The 26,852-nt window shown below is 41.8% G+C and overlaps 1 protein-coding gene across 3 annotated transcripts in view; it reads right to left on the reverse strand.

Annotated features, from left to right (window-relative positions):
- Window positions 1-26,852, reverse strand: part of LOC121587471 (far upstream element-binding protein 3-like) — an 84,812-nt gene that overhangs the window by 21,897 nt on the left and 36,063 nt on the right. For all 3 annotated transcript variants that reach the window (XM_041904426.2, XM_041904425.2, XM_041904424.2), the window contains exons 8-12: window positions 22,047-22,145; window positions 21,810-21,914; window positions 21,584-21,686; window positions 20,870-20,970; window positions 19,878-20,019 (exon numbers count right to left, since the gene is read on the reverse strand). In XM_041904426.2, the coding sequence (XP_041760360.1) occupies window positions 19,878-20,019; window positions 20,870-20,970; window positions 21,584-21,686; window positions 21,810-21,914; window positions 22,047-22,145 (550 nt within the window). The remainder of the gene's footprint in view (window positions 1-19,877; window positions 20,020-20,869; window positions 20,971-21,583; window positions 21,687-21,809; window positions 21,915-22,046; window positions 22,146-26,852) is intronic.

Raw genomic sequence — 26,852 nt, forward strand, 5'->3', positions numbered from 1 at the left:
TGGACCGCTGATGTCCGAACATCAATTACATGTTTGTTCACTTTTGGGTGATACGCCGTCGACCCCAGTTGACCCTGAGCTGAAAAGGCTGCAGAAAGTGTCTCCTCCTCCCGCTGCCTCTTCCCCAGTGTTAATAGACCCCGGGCCCATTAACACATTGTCAACCAAATGTAAACATCTGCATTATTGAAACATTATATTATTATTCCTGTCAGAAGGAGAGAGAAATAAAAGACACTGACTATCTATATTATATATTAATATAACTATATTATATTGGTTAGTGGAGATATGGTAGTGTCCAGACGGAAGCCACTCCTCAGGAAAAGGCATATGAATGCCCGCTTGGAGTTTGCCAAAAGGCACCTAAAGACTGGCTGTCAGAAGTATTACAATGTAAATTTACTTTTAATCCGTCTGTCTGCATATTTCAAGACATGGCATATGAGGGTGCATTGAGATACCCAATGGGTTGGATGATAGTTTCTCATCAATTATCTTGAAAAAACATTTACTTAAAAACTGGAAAATCAACCAATCTTCCATCGTTAACACAACGGAAAGGTCAAAAGCTTTATTATCTAAATGTTGAAAGTGCATGTGCGACGGAGAGAAACAAAATGGTGCAGTTTGAGGCCATGTGGCGGAGAGTGATACTGGCGCTGGAGATGAGGGTGTGAGCAGGTGGGTCTGGGCAGGGGTGATGTTGTGGATGTTTGCGTACGTCCGTATGTTGTCGTTTGTACAGTGCATTCGGAAAGTATTCAGACCTCTTGACTTTTCCCCCCATTTTGTTACGTTACAGCCTCATTCTAAACTGGATTTAATAAATAAAAAATCCTCAATCTACACTCAATAACCAATAATGACAAAGCAGAAACAGGTTTTTAGAAATTGTATCAAATGTATAAAAAATATGTAAAGAAGGTATTTCTGTTTATTAAGTATTCAGACCCTTTGCTATGAGAATCGAAATTGAGCTCAGGTGCATCCTATTTCCATTGATCATCCTTGAAATGTTCCTACACCTTGATTGGAGTCCACCTGTGGTAAATTCAATTGATTGGACATGATTTGTAAAGGCACACAACTGTCTCTATAAATGTCCCATAGTTGACAGTGCATGTCAGCGCAAAAACCAAGCCATAAGGTCGAAAGAAATGTTCGTAGAGCTCCGAGACAGGATTGTGTCGAGGGACAGATCTGGGGCAGGGTATCACAAAAGGTCTGCAGCACTGGGTCCCCAAGAACACAGTTGCCTCCATCACTCTGAAATGGAAGAAGTTTGAAATCACCAAAGACTCTTCCTAGAGCTGGCCGCCTGGCCAAACTGAGAAATCGGGGCAGAAGGGCCTTGGTCAGGGAGGTGACCAAGAAACCGATGGTCACTGACAGAGCTCCAGAGTTCCTCTGTGGAGATGGGAGAACCTTCCAGTAGGACAACCATCTCTGCAGCACTCCACCAATCAGGCCTTAATGTAGGCACATGACAGCCTGCTTGGAGTTTGCCAAAAGGCACCTATAGGACAGACTATGAGAAACAAGATTATCTGGTCTGAGGAAACCAAGATTGAACTGTTTGGCTTGAATGCCAAGCGTCACGTCTGGAGGAAACCTGGCACCATCCCTACAGTGAAGCATGGTGGTGGCAGCATCATGCTGTGGGGATGTCTTTCAATTACGCATTTAATCAATTTAGGGTCTTGAAGATGCGCTCTGTTCATTCTCCATATTCTGTCGCAAATGTATTTTCTGTTGGGTGTATTTAAGCATGATTCCGGAGAATGATTCCGGAGAATGATCCCGGAGAATGATCCGACATCACTATGTCATGGATTTTCTAACCCAGTAAATGATTCAGAGCACGTTCAATATTAGTAAACAGCCTCCTTCGGCCGTGTGTTGAGATGTAAGGGGAAAGGGTGTATTCTTATTTATCAGGATGACTACACCTCTGCTGTTACTACAGTAGGTGGCAGCATAGGCCTCCCCAATCCAACTCCTCTTTAAATATTCAATTTCTTCTTTTTTGAAATGTAACTCTTGCAGGAAAACTACATCTGCTGACAATATCTTTATGTGTTCAAGAATCATGCTTTTTTTTCCCCCATCATGGAGCCCGTGCACATTCCACGTAATAAGTTGGATTTTGTTGGTATTTACTTGTATAAATCAAAGTTAACCTTGTCTGTTCCGTCTATCATTGAAGAACCTGATAAAACATTTTAGCATTTATGAGGGCATTGGGCATTCCATGAATTGGTAGAGTCATAGTATGAATACATAGTTATTGTATACATTAGATATATCGAGCATGTGATCATGTGGGCTGACATTTAACAGAAAACACCCAAAAAACAAAGAAAGTAATTATTTGTGCCTTTTAAGCTCCAACTTCTCTCCTAATGTACCAAAAGTCTGTGGATTATGTCATTGTATACTCTACAAAAATATAAAACGCAACATGCAACAATTTCAAAGATCTTACTGAGTTACAGTTAATCTAAGGAAATCAGTCAATTGAAATAAATAAATTAGGCCCTCGCGTTGACAAGCTGAATGCACCGAGCTGTCTCTTTAAACCACTAGCACACAGCTCAGTCACCCATGCATACCCCACAAAACATGCCACCAGAGGTCTCTTCACAATCCACAAGTCCAGAACAGACCATGAGAGGCGCACAGTACTACATAGAGCCATGACTACATGGAACTCTATTCCACATCAGGTAACTGATGCAAGCAGTAGAATCAGATTTAAAAAACACCTTATGGAACAGCGGGTACTGTGGAGACACACACACACAAACGCTAGCACACGCACACTACACACACGTACATTGTAATATTGTTGTATGGTGGTATTATACATTTTGTATTGTAGATATGCAGTGGTGTAATAATGTTATATGATGTACTGTTTTATCTTTTGTTTTGTGTGATATCAGTGCCTTAATCTGTTTGGACCCCAGGAAGAGTAGCAGCAGCTAACGGGGATCCCTAATAAATACAAATACTCAAGCTAAGCTTGTCCCTACCTCCCAAGTTCCTCTAATATCAGCTTGACCACGTAGCTGGAAAGGTCTCCTCTTTCCACGTCATCCGGTAAGGACAATATTTTCATGTTGTTTAGTCTCATTCTGTTTTCTTGCTGGTCCAATTCATCAAGTTTGCAACTTTGTTTCCAGAAGGACAATTTTGTTGTCTTGTTCGTTCATGCGCATGTCTATGTGCATGTCTGACATAATACTAAACTTTGAGCTAATCTACTTTAACAGATTGTAGAGCAGTTTGTTTATTTTGGTGAGTATTTTAGCTATGTTTTCCTGGATATCATTTAGCTGTTCATTACTCTTTCTTGCATCTCCAAGTTGCTCCTTGTCTTTTCCTCGCTGAATGAATGACGTCAATGAATGGCCGATAGAAACTGATGTACCTGACTTCACAATTTAATTTGCATGAACTGAATGATGACAATGAAGAAGAGGGTGATTGAATTTAGAACAATAGTGTAAGAATTGCTCTTCCTCTGTCCCACGCGCACAACAGCTCACAACCGGGAAAAGACAGCTCTTTTTATTTCTACTTTGTCAGAAGAAGCTGTAACTGGACTGTAGCCTATTACTTACAATAACTGCTAAACAATTTTTATTGTAAGAGAAATGGAAATGTTCTGTTTTATTCCATTATATTCTTACTGTAAAATATACACTCGGTGGCCAGTTTATTAGGTACACCAATCTAGTACCGGGTCAGACCACACTTTGCCTCCAGAACAGCCTGAAGTCTTTGGGGCATGGATTCTACAAGGTGTCGGAAACGTTCCACTGACACGATGGCATCACGCAGTTGCTTCAGATTGGGTGGCAAACAACCCGTTCCATCTCATCCCAAAGATGCTCTATTGGGTTTGGTCAGCAACAATGTTCAGATATGCTGTGGTGTTCAATCGTTGCTCAATTGGTATCAAGGGACCTAACATGTGCCAGGAATACATTCTCCACACCAGTACACCACCAGCCTGTACCGTTGACACCAGGCAGGATGGTTCCATGGACACATGCTGCTTACGCCAAATCCTGACTCTGCCATCAGCATGACGCAATAGGAACCGGGATTCGTCGGACCAGGCCATGTTTTTCCACTTCTCAATTGTCCAATGTTGGTGACCGCGTGCCCACTGGAGACACATCTTGTTTTTAGTTGATAGGAGTGGAACCCGGTGTGGTCGTCTGCTGCAACAGTCCATCCGTGACAAGGATCGACAAGTCACTCTTTTGCCCATTCGAACGTTCAATCGAACAGTAACAGAATGTCTCGATGTCTGTCTGCCTGCTTTATATAGCAAGCTACGGCCACATGGCTCACTGTCTGAACAGGGTGTATAAATAAAGTGGCCACAGTATGCGTTTTGACTGAATATACGGTAGTGATGCCTGCTAAATGAACAAGTTGATGGCACAGCCATTTAGCCTCTGCTACTAAGCAAAGATAAATAAAACTCAAAACATGTTATTCTGTTCTTTTGAAATACATTGTCTTAGTCATGTTTTTTATGCCCTTCATAAGTGAAAGCCTCATATGAAGCAGACGATGAGGAGTCATTCTTTGCTGATGTGAAGAAGAAACAATAAAAGAGTAGAGCGAGGAAAAACCGACAAGCAACATTGTGGATACGGAGGGGTAAAAGGTTACCAGAATGAAATCAAATAATTCCTAATGAATAATCCAAATGCGTGTTGCGAGCTTGTCATTTTACCAACACACCTATTAGCCTACAGCGTTAATTTTTCATCAACAATGTCGAGTACAGGCATATTAAGGCTATAAAAAGATACCCCCTGAACTGTAGGCCTACATTTTTTATATTTCACCTTTATTTAACCAGGTAAGCCAGTTGAGAACAAGTTCTCATTTACAACTGCGACCTGGCCAAGATAAAGCAAAGCAGTGCGATAAAAACAACAGAGTTACATATGGGGTAAAACAAAACATAAAGTCAAAAATACAACAGAAAATATATCTACAGTGTGTGCAAATGTAGCAAGTTATGGAGGTAAGGCAATAAATAGGCTATAGTGCAAAATAATTACAATTAGTATTAACACTGGAATGATAGATGTGCAAGAGATGATGTGCAAATAGAGATACTGGGGTGCAAATGAGCAAAATAAATAACAATATGGGGATGAGGTAGTTGGGTGGGCTAATTTCAGATGGGCTGTGTACAGGTGCAGTGATCGGTAAGGTGCTCTGACAACTGATGCTTAAAGTTAGTGAGGGAGATAAGAGTCTCCAGCTTCAGAGATTTTTGCAATTCGTTCCAGTCATTGGCAGCAGAGAACTGGAAGGAATGGCGGCCAAAGGAGGTGTTGGCTTTGGGGATGACCAGTGAGATATACCTGCTGGAGCGCAGACTACGGGTGGGTGTTGCTATGGTACATACTGTAGGCCAGGGTTCTTCAATTCCGGTCCTGGAGGGCCGAAACACCTCTGTTTTTCATCCTCTCCTTCTAATCAGGGGCTAATTCAGACCTGGGACACCAGGTGAGTGCAATTAACTACCAGGTAGAAATAAAAAACAGAAGTGTTTCGGCCCTCCAGGACCGGAATTGAAGAACCCTGCTGTAGGCAGTAAAATCTGAGGAATAATGTACCTGGTAATCTAATTTAATTTACTGTGGCCTTAAAACCTATGGGTTTAACCTTCTGAATAAATGATTATATTGACAAAATAAGGATAATTGTTTTTATGAATACAGACAGTAGGCGGTTATTCCAATGAATTAAGAACGATATCTTTTTATTTTCACAATGCAACGAGGCACATTGACTCAAAATCGCTTTGAAAGAGTCTTCCAATTACCGAAAGCCTATAGCTGACATAAAAAAACCAAGATATTTACATTCAATATTGTTTAGATAACTTTTTAAAAACTCCCAGAATCAAATATAGGCTGCAAAAATCCTACATTTATTTAGTATAGGCCTACTCAAACTTCTACCTGCTGCTGGTTTAAACTAAGTTTCTACTGGTTTAAACTGTAAGCCTAAAGTTTACGGCCTGCGTATGGTCTATGAAAGAAAGCCTGAATTAGACAACAAATAAAGCTACTAAAACAATAACTTTAGGCAAAGTAGACAATTTAATTAGCAGACCTATTCGGTCCCGCGTTAAATGACGTGCAGCTTATAAAGGCTTCATAAACACTACATAAGTGTTAGAAATCATCTATAACCAAATATCATGCATTATAAAGGGTTCAAGAATGTGATAACTGACATTACACCAACGTCAAATGTGACATAACCCACTGTCAAATATGACAAACCTGTGCTTTATAAAGGGTGGCATAAGCACCTCTTAATAAAGGCCTTATAAATCATATTAAATTGAGGATTCACAAAGCAGTTATAACCCAGTCATGCATCTTGGTAAAGCATTGCAACGCCAGAATATTGGGTTTGATACCTGTGACCACCCAGATATGACCTTTTAAAATCTGTTAATATTTTTTGCCTACTTCTGTATTTTTTACCCCTAAATTCAGTTTTCTTAGTTTTTCCAGGTTTCGGCTTTCCCCGATTTCAACAACCCTGGTTTATGTCACAGGAAACCTCAAGCGAATTGACCACTGCTCCAAGTCAGCCAGAACCAACCCATAAAGTTGCACCACAAGTGAGGGGTTACATTTTACTCTCACAAGCTTTTCGGATTTCAACGCGTTAGAATTTGTAGACCTTATATCTTACACCTTAGATCAGTGTTACACACCTCTGGCTCTTGAGTACCCCAACATCACATATTTTTGTTGTAGACCCGGACAAAAAAAGCCTGACAGGCAACCACTGCTGCAGGTAAAATGTGATGTTTCGCAATGGACAGTCTTGGATTCTTTGGGAGTTTGGGAGAAGCTAAATCTTTGTAGGCTTGGTGAAAGTTACACAATTTCACTATTTTCGGAGTAAATCTTGTCACTGTGCATACTTTGTAATCGTATTTTCAGTAAAGGTAGACACCAGGAAGACTTAGTGTGTAAATCTTATGCGGAAGTGAGAAAATTGTTAATTGCCGTTTAATTTCTCCTCAGGCACACCCAGGTACAGTATGGTTTTCCTAAAACAAACCAAAGCCTGGGTTGCTAAGAAAATGTACGAGCCAACAAAACAGACCTTCCAGGTCGATTTGGTAGAGTGTGTGCTGAAAAGACGGGAGGACAAGACAGTGGTGTACAAGGACCCGCTCTCCCATGTACAACTTCCAAGACGACCACCCAAAAACATAGCCAGTGTTCCAAGACCATACAAGGCCTTGACTGTAGCTGCAAACCGATCCCAATTCCTGCCCCTTACCACTGTAGCACGAAAAGGAGAAAATAATAATAATCACAGCCACCACACAAATGCTAATCAAAACCGGGTTAGGCCAACTTGGTTGTATTTTTATTTATTTACAGAATAGTCGCAAACTACTCAAGTCAATGTGGCACACATCAAGTTTCCATATTTTTTATGTGACATGCACAAGTACAGTGAAATGCCTTTCTTACAAGCTTTTATCCCAACAATGCAGTAATCAATATCAGTAGTTTGCCACTTTAAGAAATGGAACACTAGTCACTTTAATAATGTTTACATATCTTGCACTACTCATCTCATATGTACAGTATCTCACAAAAGTGAGTACACCCCTCACATTTTTGTAAATATTTGAGTATATCTTTTCACTGAAGAAATGACACTTTGCTACAATGTAAAGTAGTGAGTTTACAGCTTGTATAACAGTGTAAATTTGCTGTCCACTCAAAATAACACAACACACAGCCATTAATGTCTAAACCGCTGGCAACAAAAGTGAGTACACCTCTAAGTGAAAATGTCCAAATTGGGCCCAAAGAGTCAATATTTTGTGTGGCCACCATCATTTTCCAGCACTGCCTTTACCCTCTTGGGCATGGAGTTCACCAGAGCTTCACAGGTGTACTGTGACTAGGCATCAGGACATATGATAGAGTAGCAGCAGCATATATGATGGTTATATATATGTGTGTGTGCGTGTTGTGTGTGTGTGAGTAAATGAAGTGAGTGTGTGTGTTGGAGGGACAGTGTGCGTAAGCATGTTGTTCACACGAGACTTGGTAATAAAATAATGCCTTTTGTCAAGATTGAAGCTGCTTTTTCCATACATCACACACAACTGTGGCTACTGCACCACTACCTATGCAACAACAACTACCTCTTATTTGACTAAACTGCAATGTACCCACCTGACCTACTATAAGCGATATTATTATATATTTTACTGTTCAAATCCAGTCACTGTCCTACAAACCACCATCTAGCTAGCCCATGCTACTGTATTACACTGATACTGTAGAGAATCCCCTCTGAACCCTCTCTTTGACCCTGGGAGTAAGGGAGAGTTTGTGACCATCTCTGGAACTCTCCTAGAAGGCTCCCTAGTAACCTCCCTAACAACAGAGGTGTGAATTGCAATCTACTGCAAGACAAAACTCAGGCTCTGGTTGGAAGATGGTAAACTACTTGATGCAGCCTGATAATCACAAATGTCTCCCTAACTCCCAGGGTCAGCAAGATGGTCCAGAGGGAATTTTCTACAGATACTGTCAATATATTATTACGTATTTCATCTGTGAAATAAAAGTCATACATATTCCTCAATTGGAAATGTTAAAGTCTACAATGTATTATTTGAAGGGATTATACTGCTTTTGGTCTTGTTAGCACAGGTGTCAATGGGGATTTTTCAAGGCTATGTGTTGCATGTATAGTAAGGACTATTTGATCTTCTACACATTGGCAGCTAAAAGTAGAATTGCAGTATACAAACCAAAAAAAATACGAATGAGAAAAGGAGATATAGAAACTAGGGGAAGGGAAAGGTGATGAGCCATCGGTGGAAGGTTGTTCAAAGGATTCTGAAGACGTCATCTGCCTTCTTGAATCCAGCGTAGACATCGGCGGGTGAGGGGTAGTTGTTGCGGATGGTGCTGATGACGTAACTGGGTAACACTTGTTCGCCTTTCAATCCCCATTCCAAGACCACTCTGTAAGCCTCAAGTCTATATTGCCGAGAAAATAAATGAGAAAAAAAAAACAAGTCAGCACACTGTGCGAAAGCAGAATAATACTAGGTAGGCCTATTAATGAACATATGGGTGACTAATGACATATTTGACACAGACTATGAATACCGTAATGCTGTGAAGTCCATTTATAAAATAAAATTAACTATCGGTACTTACTTTATTGACTGCAGGCCATTAGGTCCCTCTGGCCGAGGTCTCTTCTTCCAGTTTATTTTTGGCACATGGAAAAAAGTTTATATAACTGCTGGGTTTATGAAGGCTGGAAAATCATTGTCACTGGTTACACAGAGTAGGGTGGGGGCTCGCGGGTCAACGTTGTCTCGTCACCAGACAATTCTAGATTTTTCACAGCTGGCATAAGCAGGTCCCACTCTGTGCAGCAAAGACACTCGTCTTCAGTGGGCATCACTTGGCATTGCCCACAGGTACACCACCAATTCCCAGGTGTCCTGAGTCAGGTGTCAGCTGCTCCGTTTCTCGCTCTCATTTCTCTGTAATCCTCCATCTGTTGAAGCTCCTCGTCTGTGTATTCCGGTTAAAATAAATACGGCATGTCTGCAAATTTGAACATTGCCTCCTCGTATTCACACGTTGGTAGCATAGTAGTTTGAAAGAAAAAATAATTAGTTAGCTTGGAAGATTTATCGATCGATCGACATCTAGCTAGCAGCTCAGTGTTTACAGTGGACATGTTGTGGACAGGCTAGTGTGCTTCTGAAACACAACCCCGTAACTTACACGTGCACAGTAGCCACTGAGGTATTGGAAGTAGCGAGAGGAACAAGGGAGTAGACGCATGCACGCCAATATGCGCACGCTGGAAAAATTGTCAAAGACTCCAGCCACCCTAGTCATAGACTGTTCTCTCTGCTACCGCACGGCAAGCGGTACCGGAGCGCCAAGTCTAGGTCCAAGAGGCTTCTAAACAGCTTCTACCCCCAAGCCATAAGACTACTGAACATCTAATCAAATGGCTACCCAGACTATTTGCATTGCCCCCCCACCCCTCTTTTAAGCTGCTGCTACTCTGTTTATTATCTATGCAGTCACTTTAATAACTCTACCTACATGTACATATTACACCAATTACCTTGACTAACCGGTGCCCCCACACATTGACTCGGTACCCCCTGTATATAGCCTCGCTATTGTTATTTTTACTGCTGCTCTTCAATTATTTGTTACTTTTATTTCGTATAATTTTTTTTATATTAATTTTTTATTCTTTCTTAAAACTGAATTTTTGGTTAAGGGCTTGTAAGTAAGCATTTCACTGTAAGGTCTACACCTGTTGTATTCGGTGCATGTGACAAATAAAATTTGATTTGATCGGTGTGGAATAGTGTGCTTGTATACAACTTTTTATATCTTTTAAACTTAAAGTATTAAAAAAATGTGTCCTCGTTTTTGTCCTCAATCCACTTTGACCACTTTGCAACAACTTAGACAGCTTTACACCTACACAAATCTGCTGTTTGAACTAAACAAATATATATTCTGATAAACATTTACAGCTGTTTTAGTAACTGAATCAACAACATTTTCTATAACTTGTTTTTCAAACAACTGCGGTTTTGACCACTCAACCAACAAGTTAGACAAAACGTTGTTTTTTAAAGCATGAAATCTCGCTCTACTTCTCTGCTATTCAAATCTGTTTACGGATCCAAAATATCCGCTACGGATCTAATACAGCTGTTTTAGAAACTGCGTTACCACATTTTCTAACTTTTTCCAAACAACTGCCGTTTTGACCACTACACAGACTAAAACAGAGGGTATGAAATCTTCCCCTAATTTTCTGCTACTCAAATACGAAAACGGATTAGGAATAGCGTCTACCAACCAGTAGATAGAGCGGTTTTAGTAACCCATCAACTGCTCTCTTTCTAGCAGCATTAAGTCATGTCAGAAGCTGGCAGATTAATTATTTACCAACAACAGCTGCAAATTCCAATGTAACTACACCACATTTTCAAGTTCACTTTCCTTGCTATGTCTAACACTGTCATGAATCTAGAAAATAAGTTTTGTGGGTCAGAGTGCAGTATTTAGTTAATATTAATGCACAAACGTACTGTATGTTAGCATGATTCTCACACTTGCTTTAGCCATAAGGGAGCAGTGTTGCCAAGGCAGGAGAGAACGTCTTCATAGCTCTTCAAATTCCCATGATTTGTCAATGTGTTTCAGACCGAACAGCTAGCACTAAGATTTAGAATGCTTTCCCGGTCTGGGCGACCTAGAATGAAAAAGAGAATATTTCTAATGCTCACTAGCTTCGTCCTCCTTCTAAGGATCATACTCCGTGCTCTAAATAACTCAACTGGCTAGTTTGCCTGTCTCTAAAGAGGAGGGCGTGCTGACTGCAACACAACTACTGACCATAACCACACAACTACTGACCACAACCACACAACTACTGACCACAACCACACAACTACTGACCACAACTACACAACTGCTGACCACATTTGGTGACCACGACCACACAACTTCTGACCATATCTAGTGACCATAACACAACTTCTGACCACAACCACAAAACAGCTGACCACATCTAGTGACCACAACCGCACAACTACTGACCACAACCACACAACTCTTTACCACAACACACCTGCTGTCCATATCTAGTGACCACAGCCACACAACTACTGACCACAACTACAAAACTACTGTTACGAGAATTTCTCTCTCTAATTCAACCTAAGCTTGAATCATTACCAGAGGTTGTAAGGCTCTGGTTTTAATCATCAATGATTCAAGGTCCACAACCCACAAGGATTATCTGTATCTTTATTCATGGAGAGCTCTCGCGCCCAAAACACATACTGTTTTATACTCCTTCCACACAAAGGCACTTTTGCTCCGCCCACCTCTAGGAGGCCCCCTGTAACCCGTTTCCTCAGTCCCCTTCACCCTGGAATGTTTAGTCCCGCCCCCCTCTGTTAGTAGGTTGACAATACATTATAATTCTAACACTTTTTTATACTGTATTTGGGGTGAAATCCTTTAGTCATTATTCTTAAAATACAAATTAATCTAACAACTACTGACCGCTCAACTACTGACCACAACTACACAATGTCTTACCACAGCCACACACCTGCTGATCACATCTAGTAACCACAACCGCACTAATACTGCCCACAACCACACACCTGCTGAACATATCTACTGACCACATCTACTGAGCACAAAACTACTGAGCACAACCACTGACCAGATCCATAAATATTTACCACACAACTACTGAACCACACAACTACAGACCACACCCACACAACGGACCAAAACTAGTGACCACAGTTACTGACCACAATCACTCAACTATTGACCACTCAACTACTGACCATAACCACTGAACACGACTTTTGACCACAACTACTGACCACAGCTACTGCACACAACTACTGACCATAACCACACAACTACTGACCAAAACCACTTGACTGAGGGAGACAACATCTTCATAGCTCGAAAAATTCCCAAGATCTGTTTCAGACCGAGCAGCTAGCACTAAGATTTCGAATGCTTCCCCAGTCTGGACGACCTGGAATGACACAGAGATTTCTAATGCTCACTAGCTTCGTCCATCTCAGGATCATGCTCCGTGCTCTAAATAACTCAACTGGCAAATTTGCCTGTATGTAAAAAGAAGGGCAGGCTGTACCCCTCTGATTGGATAGACCAAGCTTTCTCCGTTCACTCAATAACTTCACATCGCACTTGCTTCCGTTTTCACATGCAACAACTGTAGTTTAGACCACAAACACTCTCTAAAAAAAAATATATATATATATATGTATCTCGGTAGAACCAAAAAGGGTTCTATTGCTTCCTTCATATATGGCACCCCTAAAGGTTCTATATATACACTGAACAAAAATATAAACGCAAAATGTAAAGTGTTGGTCCCATGTTTCATAAGCTGAAATACAAGATCCCCGAAATGTACCGTACGCACAAAAAGCATAGGAGTATTTCTGTCTGTAATAAATCCCTTTTGGTGGAAAAACTAATTCTGATTGGCTTGGCCTGGCTCCCAAGTGGGTGGAAATTGTTGCGTTTTTATTTTTGTTGAGTTTAGAACCCTTTTGTAGGGTTCTTTGATCAGAACCCCAGGGGTTCTTCTTCACTCACCCAAAATAGGTTCCATTTAGGACCCTTGGGTTCCATATAGGGTTCGATATGGAATCAATTTCAGTTCTATATAAAGATCCTTAAGGGGTGCCATTGGTGAAGCAAGCATATAACCCTTTTTGAATCTTTCCAAAACTTTTTTCGCCCCCCCCACCCCCTCCCTAAGACTGCACACAACTATTTACAACACAACTACTGAACTACACAACTACTGACAACTACTGACCACAACTACTTACCAAAACTACTGACCACAAAGAAAAAACTACTGACCACACAACTGGTGACCACAACTACTGAAAACAACTCCTCACCACTACGGACTAGGGATGGGCATTTGAAATGATTTCACTATTAGAATAGTATAATTAAAGTTGTAAAAAATTAACTTCAGCAAGCCCCACAACTTTACTTGATACATGCCATCTATGGACCAATGTCTCCCAACGCAACTTTTTCTAGGCTAGTATGTCAAATATGGCAGCTAAGGACCAATAAACATTCACTTGGTTTGGCACATAAATTCACATAGATCAGACACAGATATTCGCATTGTAATAAAACTTGGTGCACATGTTCCAAACACTGTCAAGACTCAACATATGCAAGCACATTCCGATCGACCACACGGTGGCGCTATAACGGGCACATTTTTATATCTCTTGATCTGTTCGAATGATGGAATTCGGCATACACGCTCAGGGAGGTGAGTCTAGCTAACCTGTAAAAGTATGGTTTAGTTTGGCCACATTGTGGCGCTGTTGGACAGGAAAAAACATTCATGCAATCTCATTGGCTCATAGCAGCCATATTGTTTCAGCTAGAGTCTTGGAAAATAGTGTGTTTGAAGATGTGCATTCAAAGATGCTATATACCAAATTTAGTGCCAATCGGTTCTGGAGAAAACGTGTAAAGTAGTAAACATCATTGAAAATGGTCCAAAATACACCAAAAGCATATCATATTGCATGATCAGTTTGATTTTGAGTTGAGATATTTGGCAAGTGTGGTAAATAGTACAGAAGTAATTCATCATAGGGCAATGTGCCACATTTTTCCTGATGGTGGCACATTGGGCACACACCTGAACCCTGGCAACGCTGCTTGCAGCTTTAATTAATAGGTGTCTTTATGTGGAAACGAGTCCTATATCCACCTAACCTGAAAGGACGCTCAGCAAGGAAGAAGCCACTGCTCCAAAACCGCCATACAAAAGCCAGACTACGGTTTGCAACTGCACATGGGGGCAAAGATGGTACTTTTTGGAGAAATGTCCTCTGGTCTGATGAAACAAAAATAGTTTGGCCATAATGACCATCGTTATGTTTGGAGGAAAAAGGTGGATGCTTGCAAGCCGAAGAACACCATCCTAACTGTGAAGAACGGGGGTGGCAGCATCATGCTGTGGGGGTGCTTTGCTGCAGGAGGGACTAGTGCACTTCACAAAATAGATGGCATCATGAGGAAGGAAAATTATGTGGATATATTGAAGCAACATTTCAAGACATCAGTCAGGAAGTTAAAGCTTGGTCGCAAATGGGTCTTCCAAATGGACAATGACCCCAAGCTTACTTCCAAAGTTGTGGCAAAATGGCTTAAGGACAACTAAGTCAAGGTATTGGAGTGGCCATCACAAAGCCCTGACCTCAATCCTATAGAAAATGTGTGGGCAGAACTGAAAAAGCGTGTGCGAGCAAGGAGGCCTACAACCCTGACTCAGTTACACCAGCTCTGTCAGGAGGAATGGGCCAAAATTCACCCAACTTATTGTGGGAAGCTTGTGGAAGGCTACCCGAAACGTTTGACCCAAGTTAAACAATTTAAAGGCAATGTTACCAAATACTAATTGAGTGTATGTAAACTTCTGACCCACTGGGAATGTGATGAAAGAAATAAAAGCTGAAATAAATCAATCATTCTATCCACTATTATTCTGACATTTCACATTCTTAAAATAAAGTGGTGATCCTGACCTAAGACATGGCATTTTTACTAGGATGAAATGTCAGGAATTGTGAAAAACTGAGTTTAAATGTATTTGGCAAAGGTGTATGTAAACTTCCGACTTCCAACTGTACATATCGGTTGTTTTGCTCTAGGCTGCCCACAAGCCTCATCTGAAGGTAGCCCGGTACCAGTTTTAAAGTATGTATGGTTTAGTGACAACAAAAAAGGGGGTTAAATATTGGTAAAAAAATCAAAAACAATCCTGATCTACTTATATCTCAGATATAGCACAGACACTTCAAAACCAACTTCCTTTTGATGTATTTTTATATGTTTTTATGGTGAGTTTCTCCCATTCTTCTCTGCAGGTCCTCTCAAGCTCTGTCAGTTTGGATGGGGAGCATTGCTGCACAGCTATTTTCAGGTCTCTCCAGAGATGTTCGATGGGGTTCAAGTCCGGGCTCTGGCTGGGCCATTCATGGACATTCATAGACTTATCCCGAAGCCACTCCTGCGTTGTCTTCGCTGTGTGCTTAGGGTCTTTGTCCTGATGGAAGGCGTACCTTCGCCCCAGTCCGAGGTCCTGAGCGCTCTGGAGCAGGTTTTCATCAAGGATCTCTCTGTACTTTGCTCCTGACTAGTCTCCCAGTCCCTGCCGCTGAAAAACATCCCCACAGCATGATGCTGCCACCACACTTCCCTGTAGGGATTGTGCCAGGTTTGATCCAGACGTGATGCTTGGCATTCAGGCCAAAGAGTTCAATCTTGGTTTTATCAGACCAGAGAATCTTGTTTCTCATGGTCAGAGTCCTTTAGGTGCCCTTTGGGAAACTCCAAGCGGCTGTCATGTGCCTTTTACTGAGGAGTGGCTTCCATCTGGCCACTCTACCAAAAAGGCCTGCTTGGTGGAGTGCTGCAGAGATCGTTGTCCTTCTGGAAGGTTCTCCCATCTCCTCAGAGTGACCATCGGGTTCTTGGTCACCTCCCTGACCAAGGCCCAGCTCCCCCAATGCCCAGCTCCCACGATTGCTCAGTTTGGCCCGGCAGCCAGCTCTAGGAAGAGTCTTGGTGGTTCTAAACATTCATTTAAGAATGATGCAGGCCACTGTGTTCTTGGGGACCTTCAATGCTGCAGAAATGATTTGGTACCCTTCCCCAGATCTGTGCCTCGACACGAATCAAATTGCCATCAATAAAATGCAATTGTGTTTGTTGTCCGTAGCTTATTCCTTCCCATACCATAACCCCACCGCCGCAATGGTGCACTCTGTTCACAACGATGACATTAGCAAACCGCTCACCCACACAATGCCATACACGTGGTCTGTGGTTGTGAGGCCAGTTGGACTTACAGCCAAATTCTCTAAAACGACGGAGGCGGCTCATGGTAGAGAAATGAACATAACATTTTCTGGCAACAGCTCTGGTGGACATTCCTGCAGTCAGCATGCCAATTGCACACTCCCTCAAAACTTGAGGCATGTGTGGCATTGTGCTGTGTGACATAACTGCACATTTTAGAGTGACTATTTCATTGTCCCCAGCAAAAGGTGCACCTGTGTAATGATCATGCTGTGTAAATCAGCTTCTTGATAATGTGATAGAACATTTTATCATGTGAAGACAGCCTTGAAAATGTTAATCTTGTTTTAGTGTCATAAATAATCCTTAGATCCTGCCTGTGCTTGGTAAAGGGGTTAACTGTTAATAAACAATGATTCATTTAAGATTGACTTTGAGTGTCCCTGTGTAGAATTTCCACGACAATATGCCACACCTATCAGGTGGATGGATTATCTTGGCAAAGGAGACATGCTCACTGACAGGGAAGTAAACAAATTTGAGAGAAATACTTTTTTTATTTCAGCTCATGAAAAATGGGACCAACATTCCACATAGTGTGTTTATATTTTTGTTCAGTGTAGTAAAACAACAGTCTAGCTGTGTTTCTCGCTCTCCCCTCGAGAGGTCCCCTGTAGCTCAGTTGGTAGAGCATGGCGCTTGCAACGCCAGGGTTGTGGGTTCGTTTCCCACGGGGGGCCAGTATGAAAAATGTATGCACTCACTAACTGGAAGTCGCTCTGGATAAGAGCGTCTGCTAAATGACTAAAATGTAAATGCAAAAATGTATAGAACAGTAAGTGGATTAATTTGTCATCTCGCTCGACCCTCCCCCCCCTCCCATAGCCAGGTTCTGACAAGTCTACATTTAGTTTTCACTCTGCGATAAAAAACCTACACATATCAGTGGTCGATAACAAAAAAGTAGCCGAGAGCCTGACTTCCCATTCATTTATGTAGCAAATAAGTAGTGAAACACAGTTGTTGAGTATAACTTTCAGTAACATTTAGTAAATTACTGTCATCTGGTGGCGACTAGAAACATAATAACACCTATTTCAATTGATGGACTCGTGACTTGACTCGTTACTCTCCCTTTGGCGACTCGGAATCGACTCGGACTTCAGCCATAGGGACTCGTGACTCGACTCAGACTCGAGAACAAGGGACTTGGGACTCGACCTCCAAGTTTAGTGTCGACTACAACACTGCAGTAGGCTATTTGGAATATGAAACAAATGAACTAGGCCTATATGAACTTGTTTCAGATCTCCATCCCTGACCTAATCCATCAAGTTAAGTCTGACTACTAGGCTACCATTTATTCAACATGCCTCGTCATTGGTGAATTGACTTATCACAGCCTACTGCTGACATACAGCTATAGCAAGAGGATAGATCAAGAGCTGATTAATTAACATAGGCCTACTAATCTTTAACAGTCTAATATAACTTTCTGTGAAGGACAGTATTAGCGGAACAGCTCTCTCTGCCATGTCTGTTTCCATCCGCGCACTGAACTACCACAACACTGCATGTGTTTCCTTGCTCGTCAATGCTACTATCATTGCATAGATCAAATCATGTGCGGGCAAGAAAGTGTTCTCGCTTCGTTGACTAAACGCTGTAGTTAACTACCTTTGTCGTAATGACGCCCTAGCTAAGGCACTAACTACAAAATAATAGCAAAGACAGTACCGTATTAAGATAGGCTAAAACTGCTTCTCCAATAGAAATCCCCGATCACACTTGTAGGCAATGTCATGGCGACGTTGGCTAGCTAAGCTCATGCGTAGAAACAAGTCGTCGGGTCTAACGGTCGTCTCTTGCCGAACTAAGCGTGTGCAGGCCGTCAAATCAAAGGGCATTCCATCGATATAAAGTTGTTTTTGACTAAAATGAAAAAGTGTCAGTTTGTCACTTTCACAAGGTTGAAGCAACAACATGCTTAAAACTACTTAAGGCATTGGCTCAAATCTAGGTTGTGCCAGTTTGGACTGGAACATCACAAGCGTTCCCGGCAGGTTTGCGATTTTGCGCCTCTGGGTTTAGAAACTCTGTGACAATAGTGGTTATGTGCTTGACTAACGCATAACATTTTGGAAATTGTATTTGGCAAACAGTTCATTCTCAATTTTCCTCACACAACACTGGTATCAACGGACTGTGGAGAGTTGCCATCCAGCTCGAGGGAGAAAAATAGTTATACGACTACGGGGGCGGTAGAGAGAAATGTGGTGGTGTTTTTGTCTTACAGTAACATTATACTATTATATTCGGTTCTGTCATGTAGAATACTATCATTATGAGATCTTGAAGACATTGATACAACTTTGATCTAACTTTATTAAACAAGCACCATTCGCATGAGTAGTCTGTTCTCTACGCGTCTCCCGTCAAACCACCCACAACACAAATACCCCCGTCACTCACTAAATGGTCAATGACTTTTAAATAGCAGGCAATAGAGTGAGCATGAATAGCAAATTTGACAGTCATTCCCTCATTCAAGTCCATCGCCTGGCAAACAGCTCTGATTAGAAGGACCACGGCAATCTTCCAGATGATTGAGGGCTGTTATTATGAGACTCAAACAATTCATGTCACATTACTTTACACTCATTATCCCCCTCATTAGGCACCGAATATCACTTTTAAAAGCCATATACATGAGTGCAGGGGGAGATGGGGAGCGAGCGAGACACTGTGGCCATCCAGTTGCTTCTGGCATAGACTTCCTATGGGATTGATGCACGTTGCGAAAGTGGTCTGGAACTGGTCTGAGTGGAGCGGGGAAAACTGAAAACTAGCTGTTATTGGCAGAGGGGTTTGGAACTCTTTCTTATTCCTCTATTAACTAATTGTCAGGAGAGAGTTTTGGCCTGCCTGGTGATGTCAAAACTTCATCCCACCAAAACAGGCAGAAATTTCAGGCGGTCTTTTCAAACAGCTCTTACACTAAAAGTGCATTATTATAATTTCCACAGTATTATTCCAACCTCAGTGTGGAAGTATATATAAAAACACAGGAAAATCACATTTTTGACTGCACTGGGCCGCAATAAAAACCCAATACATTTTTGTAGGCTTCAGATGAACATAAATGTTGCTTAGGCCTACATGTGCTAATAACACATCCAATAATTACAGCATCTGGCTAAAATATGAGAAAAGTTGTGTAAATACACAATCCATATTTTCTATAATAGTTCCATATAGTTAAGGGAACTTCGGACATCTCAGTGTTCCGCACATCATCCACTTGTGTTTGGAGCTCAGAGGTTCTACGCTGCCCTAGTATGCTTTGAACACTGAGGGACTGAGTTGCAGTACCTTTGCCGATCACCAGACCACACTTGTCAGCGGGTATTGTGTAGGTGACCTCCTGCAGTCCCCCTGGTGAGCCCATGCCCCAGTCCCCGCGGCCTCGTCCCCTTCCTCTTGGTCCTCCAGAGCCCCCAAAGCCATCGCGCTCCTGCTCCAATCACACATAAGATAACTTTATTATTCACATGGGGAAATGTTGTTTGCAGCTCTGTTCATACGTTAAAACATGTCATCAAGCGTAGACAATGGACATATCAAGACAATTGCAGACAAATTCAATGAGAATATAAAAAGTGAAGTTCATGAGTGATTCATAATGATAAACATGCAATTAATTATATTCAAACGTTTTACATACAGCAAGGAGACACTCACCAGCTAATACAGACATTATACCCCGGGAGCATAACCCAAGCATGAAGTGGCATTATTTTACAATGTCCTTGTGATATATCATAGGTAATATATTCGATACAGTATCTTTTCAATCCTGTTTATTGCAAACGTGTAATTTTGCTTGAGGTTGTCCGCACTTACAAAGAACCAAACGTATGACTAATCTGTTAGCTGTATTTGACTAGGAGTTGCAGTACTTATTTGCAGATCTATATGGTAATTGTCTTGTATTGGCCACCTGAGCGATACATGCCAGAAAACAAGCAACATGGGACGAGTCCCAAAATGGCACACTATCCCCTACATAGTGCACTACTTTTGACCAGAGCCTTATGGGCCCTGTCAAAAGTAGTGCACTATGTAGGGAATAGCCTGTCATTTGGGATGCGACCATTGGTCAAGAGGCAGCTTGCGGTAAAATAAATTGACTGGAAAATAAGGATCACGAGTGGTACGTGTGCTTGCTTGGTGTGTGTTGTGCCAAGTGTGTGTTTGCTTGCTGTGGTGCGTTTGTGTGTACACTACTTATGTGGAATGTGTGTGTTCTTTGCTCTGAGTGTTTACTTGAGAGGTATTTGCTTGTTCTGTGTGTGTGTGCATACCTGTGCTGTTTGGATGAGCTCGTTGATGAGATGGACAGCGTGCTGACACCTGTCTGGTTGTCCCATCACTTGGGCTATGCGCTCTGGGCTGATGCCATCATCTGGTGGTGGGAGGAGGGAGCAGGGTCAGCACTAAGCCAACAGTGGTGACTGACAGCAGGAGTGCATTCAGCTCGATTCAACATTTGCTACGTTGCATGACGGTTTGTCCTGAACAACACGTTTCCCCAAAACGGTGCACGCCGTTCTTCAACAGTCTTTGAGGTGCATTTGCTCCCGTTTGGTTGGGTTTAGTTTATTAGGATCCCCATTAACTACTGCACATTGTGTGCAGAAGCTAACAAAAAACTGGTGGGTGTGGTGAGGGGTGGCCTGATAAATACGGGTGTGACCATTTGAAAATCGCAAAACTTGTGTAGCACACCATACGCTACTCACCTTCTGGGCTACCATAATCACAACGTTTTTCAACTGGTCGTTCAGTTTCCGTAGAATTGATCACATCGTTTTGTCATATTGAACACACCCAAGATACGGCACACACCGACACAAAGAATCAATGTGCTCTTTCCACATACATACTTGGTTATGGTATGATACGAGACAGGGAAAATTGCATTCCCCCGATATAATTACATCTCTACAGTGAAGAGAAACCCTCCTCCATATGACATATCTGACATACAGTATGTAAAATCAAATGCGCGCACGCACCTGGTTTGAATTGGATCCTCACTCCAGAATCCCCCTGGATCTTCTTGATCATCTCACCACTCCGGCCAATGATGATCCCCACTGCAAACCTGGGCACAGCCACCTAGACGGAGGGAAAAGGTCAGAAGCACGTGAGCTCAAACATCAAGGGTGTGTTCAAAATGACACCCTAGTCATGGGTTGTGAAATTCACTGGACATCCTGTACATGCACATTGCATTCTTACATCCAAAGTACTTCCGCCCAATCTTGACGCAAAGTCGTTGCGGCCGCTGCGGAAGTCTCCCTGGTCTTTGTCGCGGATGATCTCGATCACCAACTCCCGAGCTTGCTATGGGGAGAAGAAAATGAGATTCGGGTGACGGTGTTTGTGTGCACCGTGGCCGTCAATGCTCCCCGTCATGCAGCAGTCTAACAGTAGTTGCCCTGTATAACGTTACTCAGCCCCCCACCCCTCCCTCACCTGGACCTTGTAGGGATCCCCAGTGATTCTCAGGGGTTTGTCCGCCCCGGTGGGCATGGGGCCGTCCTGGATCATCATCATCTTCACTCCTATTCTCTCCTGACACACACAGACACACACGGTAAACACGTAGTAGATCCCGTTCCTGAAAGCGAAGACTCGCGTCCAAGTCTTCTGTTTCCCTCTAGGACACTCAAAAGCCGTACAAGGCTCATAAGAACAGAGTGTGACAAATCCACACAGAATGAATAGGGGAAATGAATTGATTCTCTAAAGAACATCATACAAAGATTTCTTAATCATTATACCTGAGGTTTTCCTGAACTTTCGAATACATTTCTGATGCATTTTAATCACTTCAAAGCATACTTCCTTCAGACTGAAATTTCACTCTGTTATTTATAACTTTTGAGTTAATGGCAATAAGCCCAGATTTTTTTTTACTCATCAAAATCGTTTCTTATACCACCAAGTATCCTAAAATAGACAATGAAACGGGTTTATGGTCCATGTTATACTGTCTTCAGAAAAAACGATGTTAGAGCGTTCAAATGACTAGACAGCAATGCAATGCATTTTGCAAATAGTGAGGCCCTTCTGTTGCAGAGACAGTAACATTTTCTATTTTAACAGGCTTTGGAAGTTGAAAAAAGCCCTGAATATAAGGCTGCTGCTTTTAGAATTGCCTAACTAAATGAACCAAACGGCCTTCTTAGGGCAGCCAATATGAACTCCATGTAAAAATGTAAATGTCTAAAATGTGAACTTGAGAAATATTGCTTTGATAGCCTAATCATCCGTTTAGATTTTATGAAGCAATTTGACTGTGTGACCTCCCCAACCCCTCATCTCCAATTGGTATGGTGGCTTGCCCAGTGAGGTAGTTTCACAAAAGTGGCTCCCTCAGAAATATTAGTGACTACCACTGACTTGGGCTGTGGCTGTCACAAAATTTGGTCAGCCGGTGATTGTCAAACAAATAACTGTCTGTCTCACGGTAATTGACCATTAATTAACAAACGCATTTAGCATCTCCTGGCTTCCACACATAGCCTACAAGCCACTGATGGAAACCTTTGAAACATCTACATTTTAAAAAGTCTAATAAATACATGTAATATAGCCTACACCTTCACAATAAATCCATTATTTATTTTAGACAGGTCTAAAGAAAAATTGATTTGAAGAAATGGTAGTCTATTTCAGAAGGACAGAACAGCATACTCAGCGTTGTCCTTATGTTAGGTCCTAATCTGGCTATGCCAAATGGCTGTGGGCTACACTCATTTAGCAGACAAGATTTTCTTAGAAATCCGTGCCATCATTTTAAATTATTTTATAGTATGAAGAATACAATTGAGCAAAGCTGAATAAAATATAAATAATTTTCTCCAAACTATGAGGGAGTGCGCACATTCGGCTATTCTGTGTTGAGCGGTTAACAAAGAAATAGGTACTCCTATATGCTTAATTTAGAGTTATTCATGTAACGTTAGGTATTCTACAAAAGGGCTATATGTTTTGATTTTTAATATATTGTAAGGCTGCATGATGTAACTAATGATTATTTTTTCTTTAACGAGTCCGACGTGAGGGATATACTGCTTTATCGGAATGGGCCCAAATCCCCGTCATTTGCATGAAGAAAAGACAGAGAAAAGGGGAGCGGAGGTCGGGCTGCCTTCTGAGAATTCGTAGGCGAGTGAGTAAACCTCCACTACCATCCGTTCTATTGGCCAACGTGCAATCATTGGAAAACAAAATGGATGATCTACGATCAAGAATATCCTACCAACAGGACATTAAAAACTGTAATATCTTATGTTTCACTGAGTCGTGGCTGACGACACGGATAATATAGAGCTGGTGGGATTTTCCATGCATCGGCAGGACAGAGAAGCTACTACGTCTGGTAAGACGAGGGGCGGAGGTGTGTGTCTATTTGTCAATAACAGCTGGTGCGCAATGTCTAATATTAAAGAAGTCTCATGGTATTGCTCGCCTGAGGTAGAATACCTCATGATAAGCTGTAGACCACACTATCTACCAAGAGAGAGTTCTCATCTATGTTATTCATAGCCGTCTATTTACCACCACAAACCAATGCTGGCACTAAGACCGCACTCAACGAGCTGTATAAGGCCATTAGCAAACAAGAAAATGCTCATCCAGAAGCGGCTAGTGGCCGGGGACATTAATGCAGGCAAACTTAAATCCGTTTTACCTAATTTCCGTACCAGCATGTCACATGTACAACCAGAGGAAAAAAAAAAAAAACCTCTAGACCACCTTTACTCCATACACAGAGACACATACAAAGCTCTCCCTCACCCTCCATTTGGCAAATCTGACCATAATTCTATCCTCCTGATTCCTGCTTACAAGCAAAAACTGAAGCAGGAAGTACCAGTGACTCGCTCATTACGGAAGTGGTCAGATGACGTGGGGCTCTGACGCTCGTCGGATGTGGCAGGGCTCTAAAACTTTTACGGACTACAAATGGAAACCCACCCGAGAGCTGCTCAGTGACGCGAGCCAACCAGACGACTGTGTGATAACGCTCTCAGTAGCCGATGTGAGCAAGACCTTTAAACAGATCAACATTCACAAAGCCGCGGGGCCAGACGGACTACCAGGACGTGTACTCAAAGCATGCGCGGAACAACTGGCAAGTGTCTTCATTGACATTTTCAACCTCTCCCTGACCGAGTATGTAATACCTACATGTTTCAAGCAGACCACCATAGTCCCTGTGCCCAAGGAAGTGAAGGTAACCTGCCTAAATCATTACTGCCCCGTAGCACTCATGTCGTTAGCCATTAAGTGCTTTGAAAGGCTGGTCATGGCTCACATCAACAGCATCATTCCGGATACCCTAGACCCACTCCAATTCTACACTAGTTCATTTAACAGATTTGCTCAGAATTCCGTGGCATTATTTTTATAGTATGAAGAATACAATTGAACAAAGCTGAATAAAATAGAAAGGATATTTTCTCCAAACGATTTGAGGGAGTGCGCACATGCAGCTATTCTGTGTTTAGCAGTTAACAATTAAATAGGTACTCCTATATGGGTAATTTAGATTCATCAATGTAACTTTAGTTGTTCTATCAACATTGGGCTATATGTTTTGATTTGCAGTTAACAATTAAATAGGTACTCCTATATGGGTAATTTAGATTCATCAATGTAACTTTAGTTGTTCTATCAACATTGGGCTATATGTTTTGATTTTTAACACATTGTAAGGCTACGACTAATGATAATTTGAAAAAAGTAACTTAAAAAAGGTATGAGCTCTGCTTTGTTTTTTGCGCAGGCTGTACACACCATCAGTCTCTCATTCACAATTTGACAAGCACTTGATAATGACTCGATTTTCACGGCGGCATACCCTTTGTGTCGCCGTAATGCACCCAATTTTTGCGGCCAGTGGCCGTTGTGCCGGAGTGCTGCGTTGTGCCCTTCTCCCTGAGTGCTCTGCGCTCCAAAGCACCTCTTACTCACATGGCTATCCATCACGTGATCGGGTCTTTCTCACAGGCTAAAAGTGAAGACAGACACATCGGGGACACAACTGCGCGCGTCCTTATCCAATTCCGAGGTGCATATTGAAGATATTGGAAGAACAGCCCACATTTACTTTTTGTCAGCCAACAAGATGAGTAGGCCTAACGAACAGCAAAAGCACTAGCCTGTGTTAATCTACCATCTCCCATGGTACACATGTTGACCTATTCTATTCTGTGCGAGAAATAAATATTCCAAACATAGTCTGGGACAGTTGTGGGACGCGATAAATCCCAAACTCATACAACCACTAGCATCCCAAAAACGTTTTTACGCAATGTGGCTGACTCAACAGATCAGAAGGTTTAGCTTTAAATGTTTATAAACTATTAGGCTATTTCTTACAATTATGAGCACAGCAATGCGCACACGGCAGTAGGCGATTAGCGCAAATGTTCCATTAGCGGTAAAACACCATTATCAAAAGTGACCTCAAATGCGATTATTCATGTAATGCTTTTATTATAAAGGTGTATTTTTATTGGAAAAATTCTTCCCCAAACTTGAAACTCACGCGCTGCTTACGTATGCCGTTTAGACTCTGCACCCCTTGTAAAGTGGATTAATGTGCCTAATTTTAAGAAGTTATTTGGCTACTTTAGTTGTGATACAAACCTTATCAAAACATATACAGTACCAGTCAAAAGTGGACACACCTTCTCATTCAAGGGTTTTTCTTTATTTTTTAAAATATTTCCTGCATTGTAGAATAATAATGATGACATCAAAACTATGAAATAACACATACAGTGGGGAAAAAAAGTATTTAGTCAGCCACCAGTTGTGCAATTTCTCCCACTTAAAAAGATGAGAGAGGCCTGTAATTTTCATCATAGGTACACGTCAACTATGACAGACAAAAGGAGAATATTTTTTCCAGAAAATCACATTGTAGGAATTTTAATGAATTTATTTGCAAATTATGGTGGAAAATAAGTATTTGGTCAATAACAAAAGTTTCTCAATACTTTGTTATATACCCTTTGTTGGCAATGACACAGGTCAAACGTTTTCTGTAAGTCTTCACAAGGTTTTCACACACTGTTGCTGGTATTTTGGCCCATTCCTCCAAGCAGATCTCCTCTAGAGCAGTGATGTTTTGGGGCTGTCGCTGGGCAACACGGACTTTCAACTCCCTCCAAAGATTTTCTATGGGGTTGAGATCTGGAGACTGGCTAGGCCACTCCAGGACCTTGAAATGCTTCTTACGAAGCCACTCCTTTGTTGCCCGGG

The sequence above is a fragment of the Coregonus clupeaformis genome, chromosome 18 (genome assembly GCF_020615455.1).
Source record: "Coregonus clupeaformis isolate EN_2021a chromosome 18, ASM2061545v1, whole genome shotgun sequence".
NCBI classification, from domain to species: domain Eukaryota; kingdom Metazoa; phylum Chordata; class Actinopteri; order Salmoniformes; family Salmonidae; genus Coregonus; species Coregonus clupeaformis.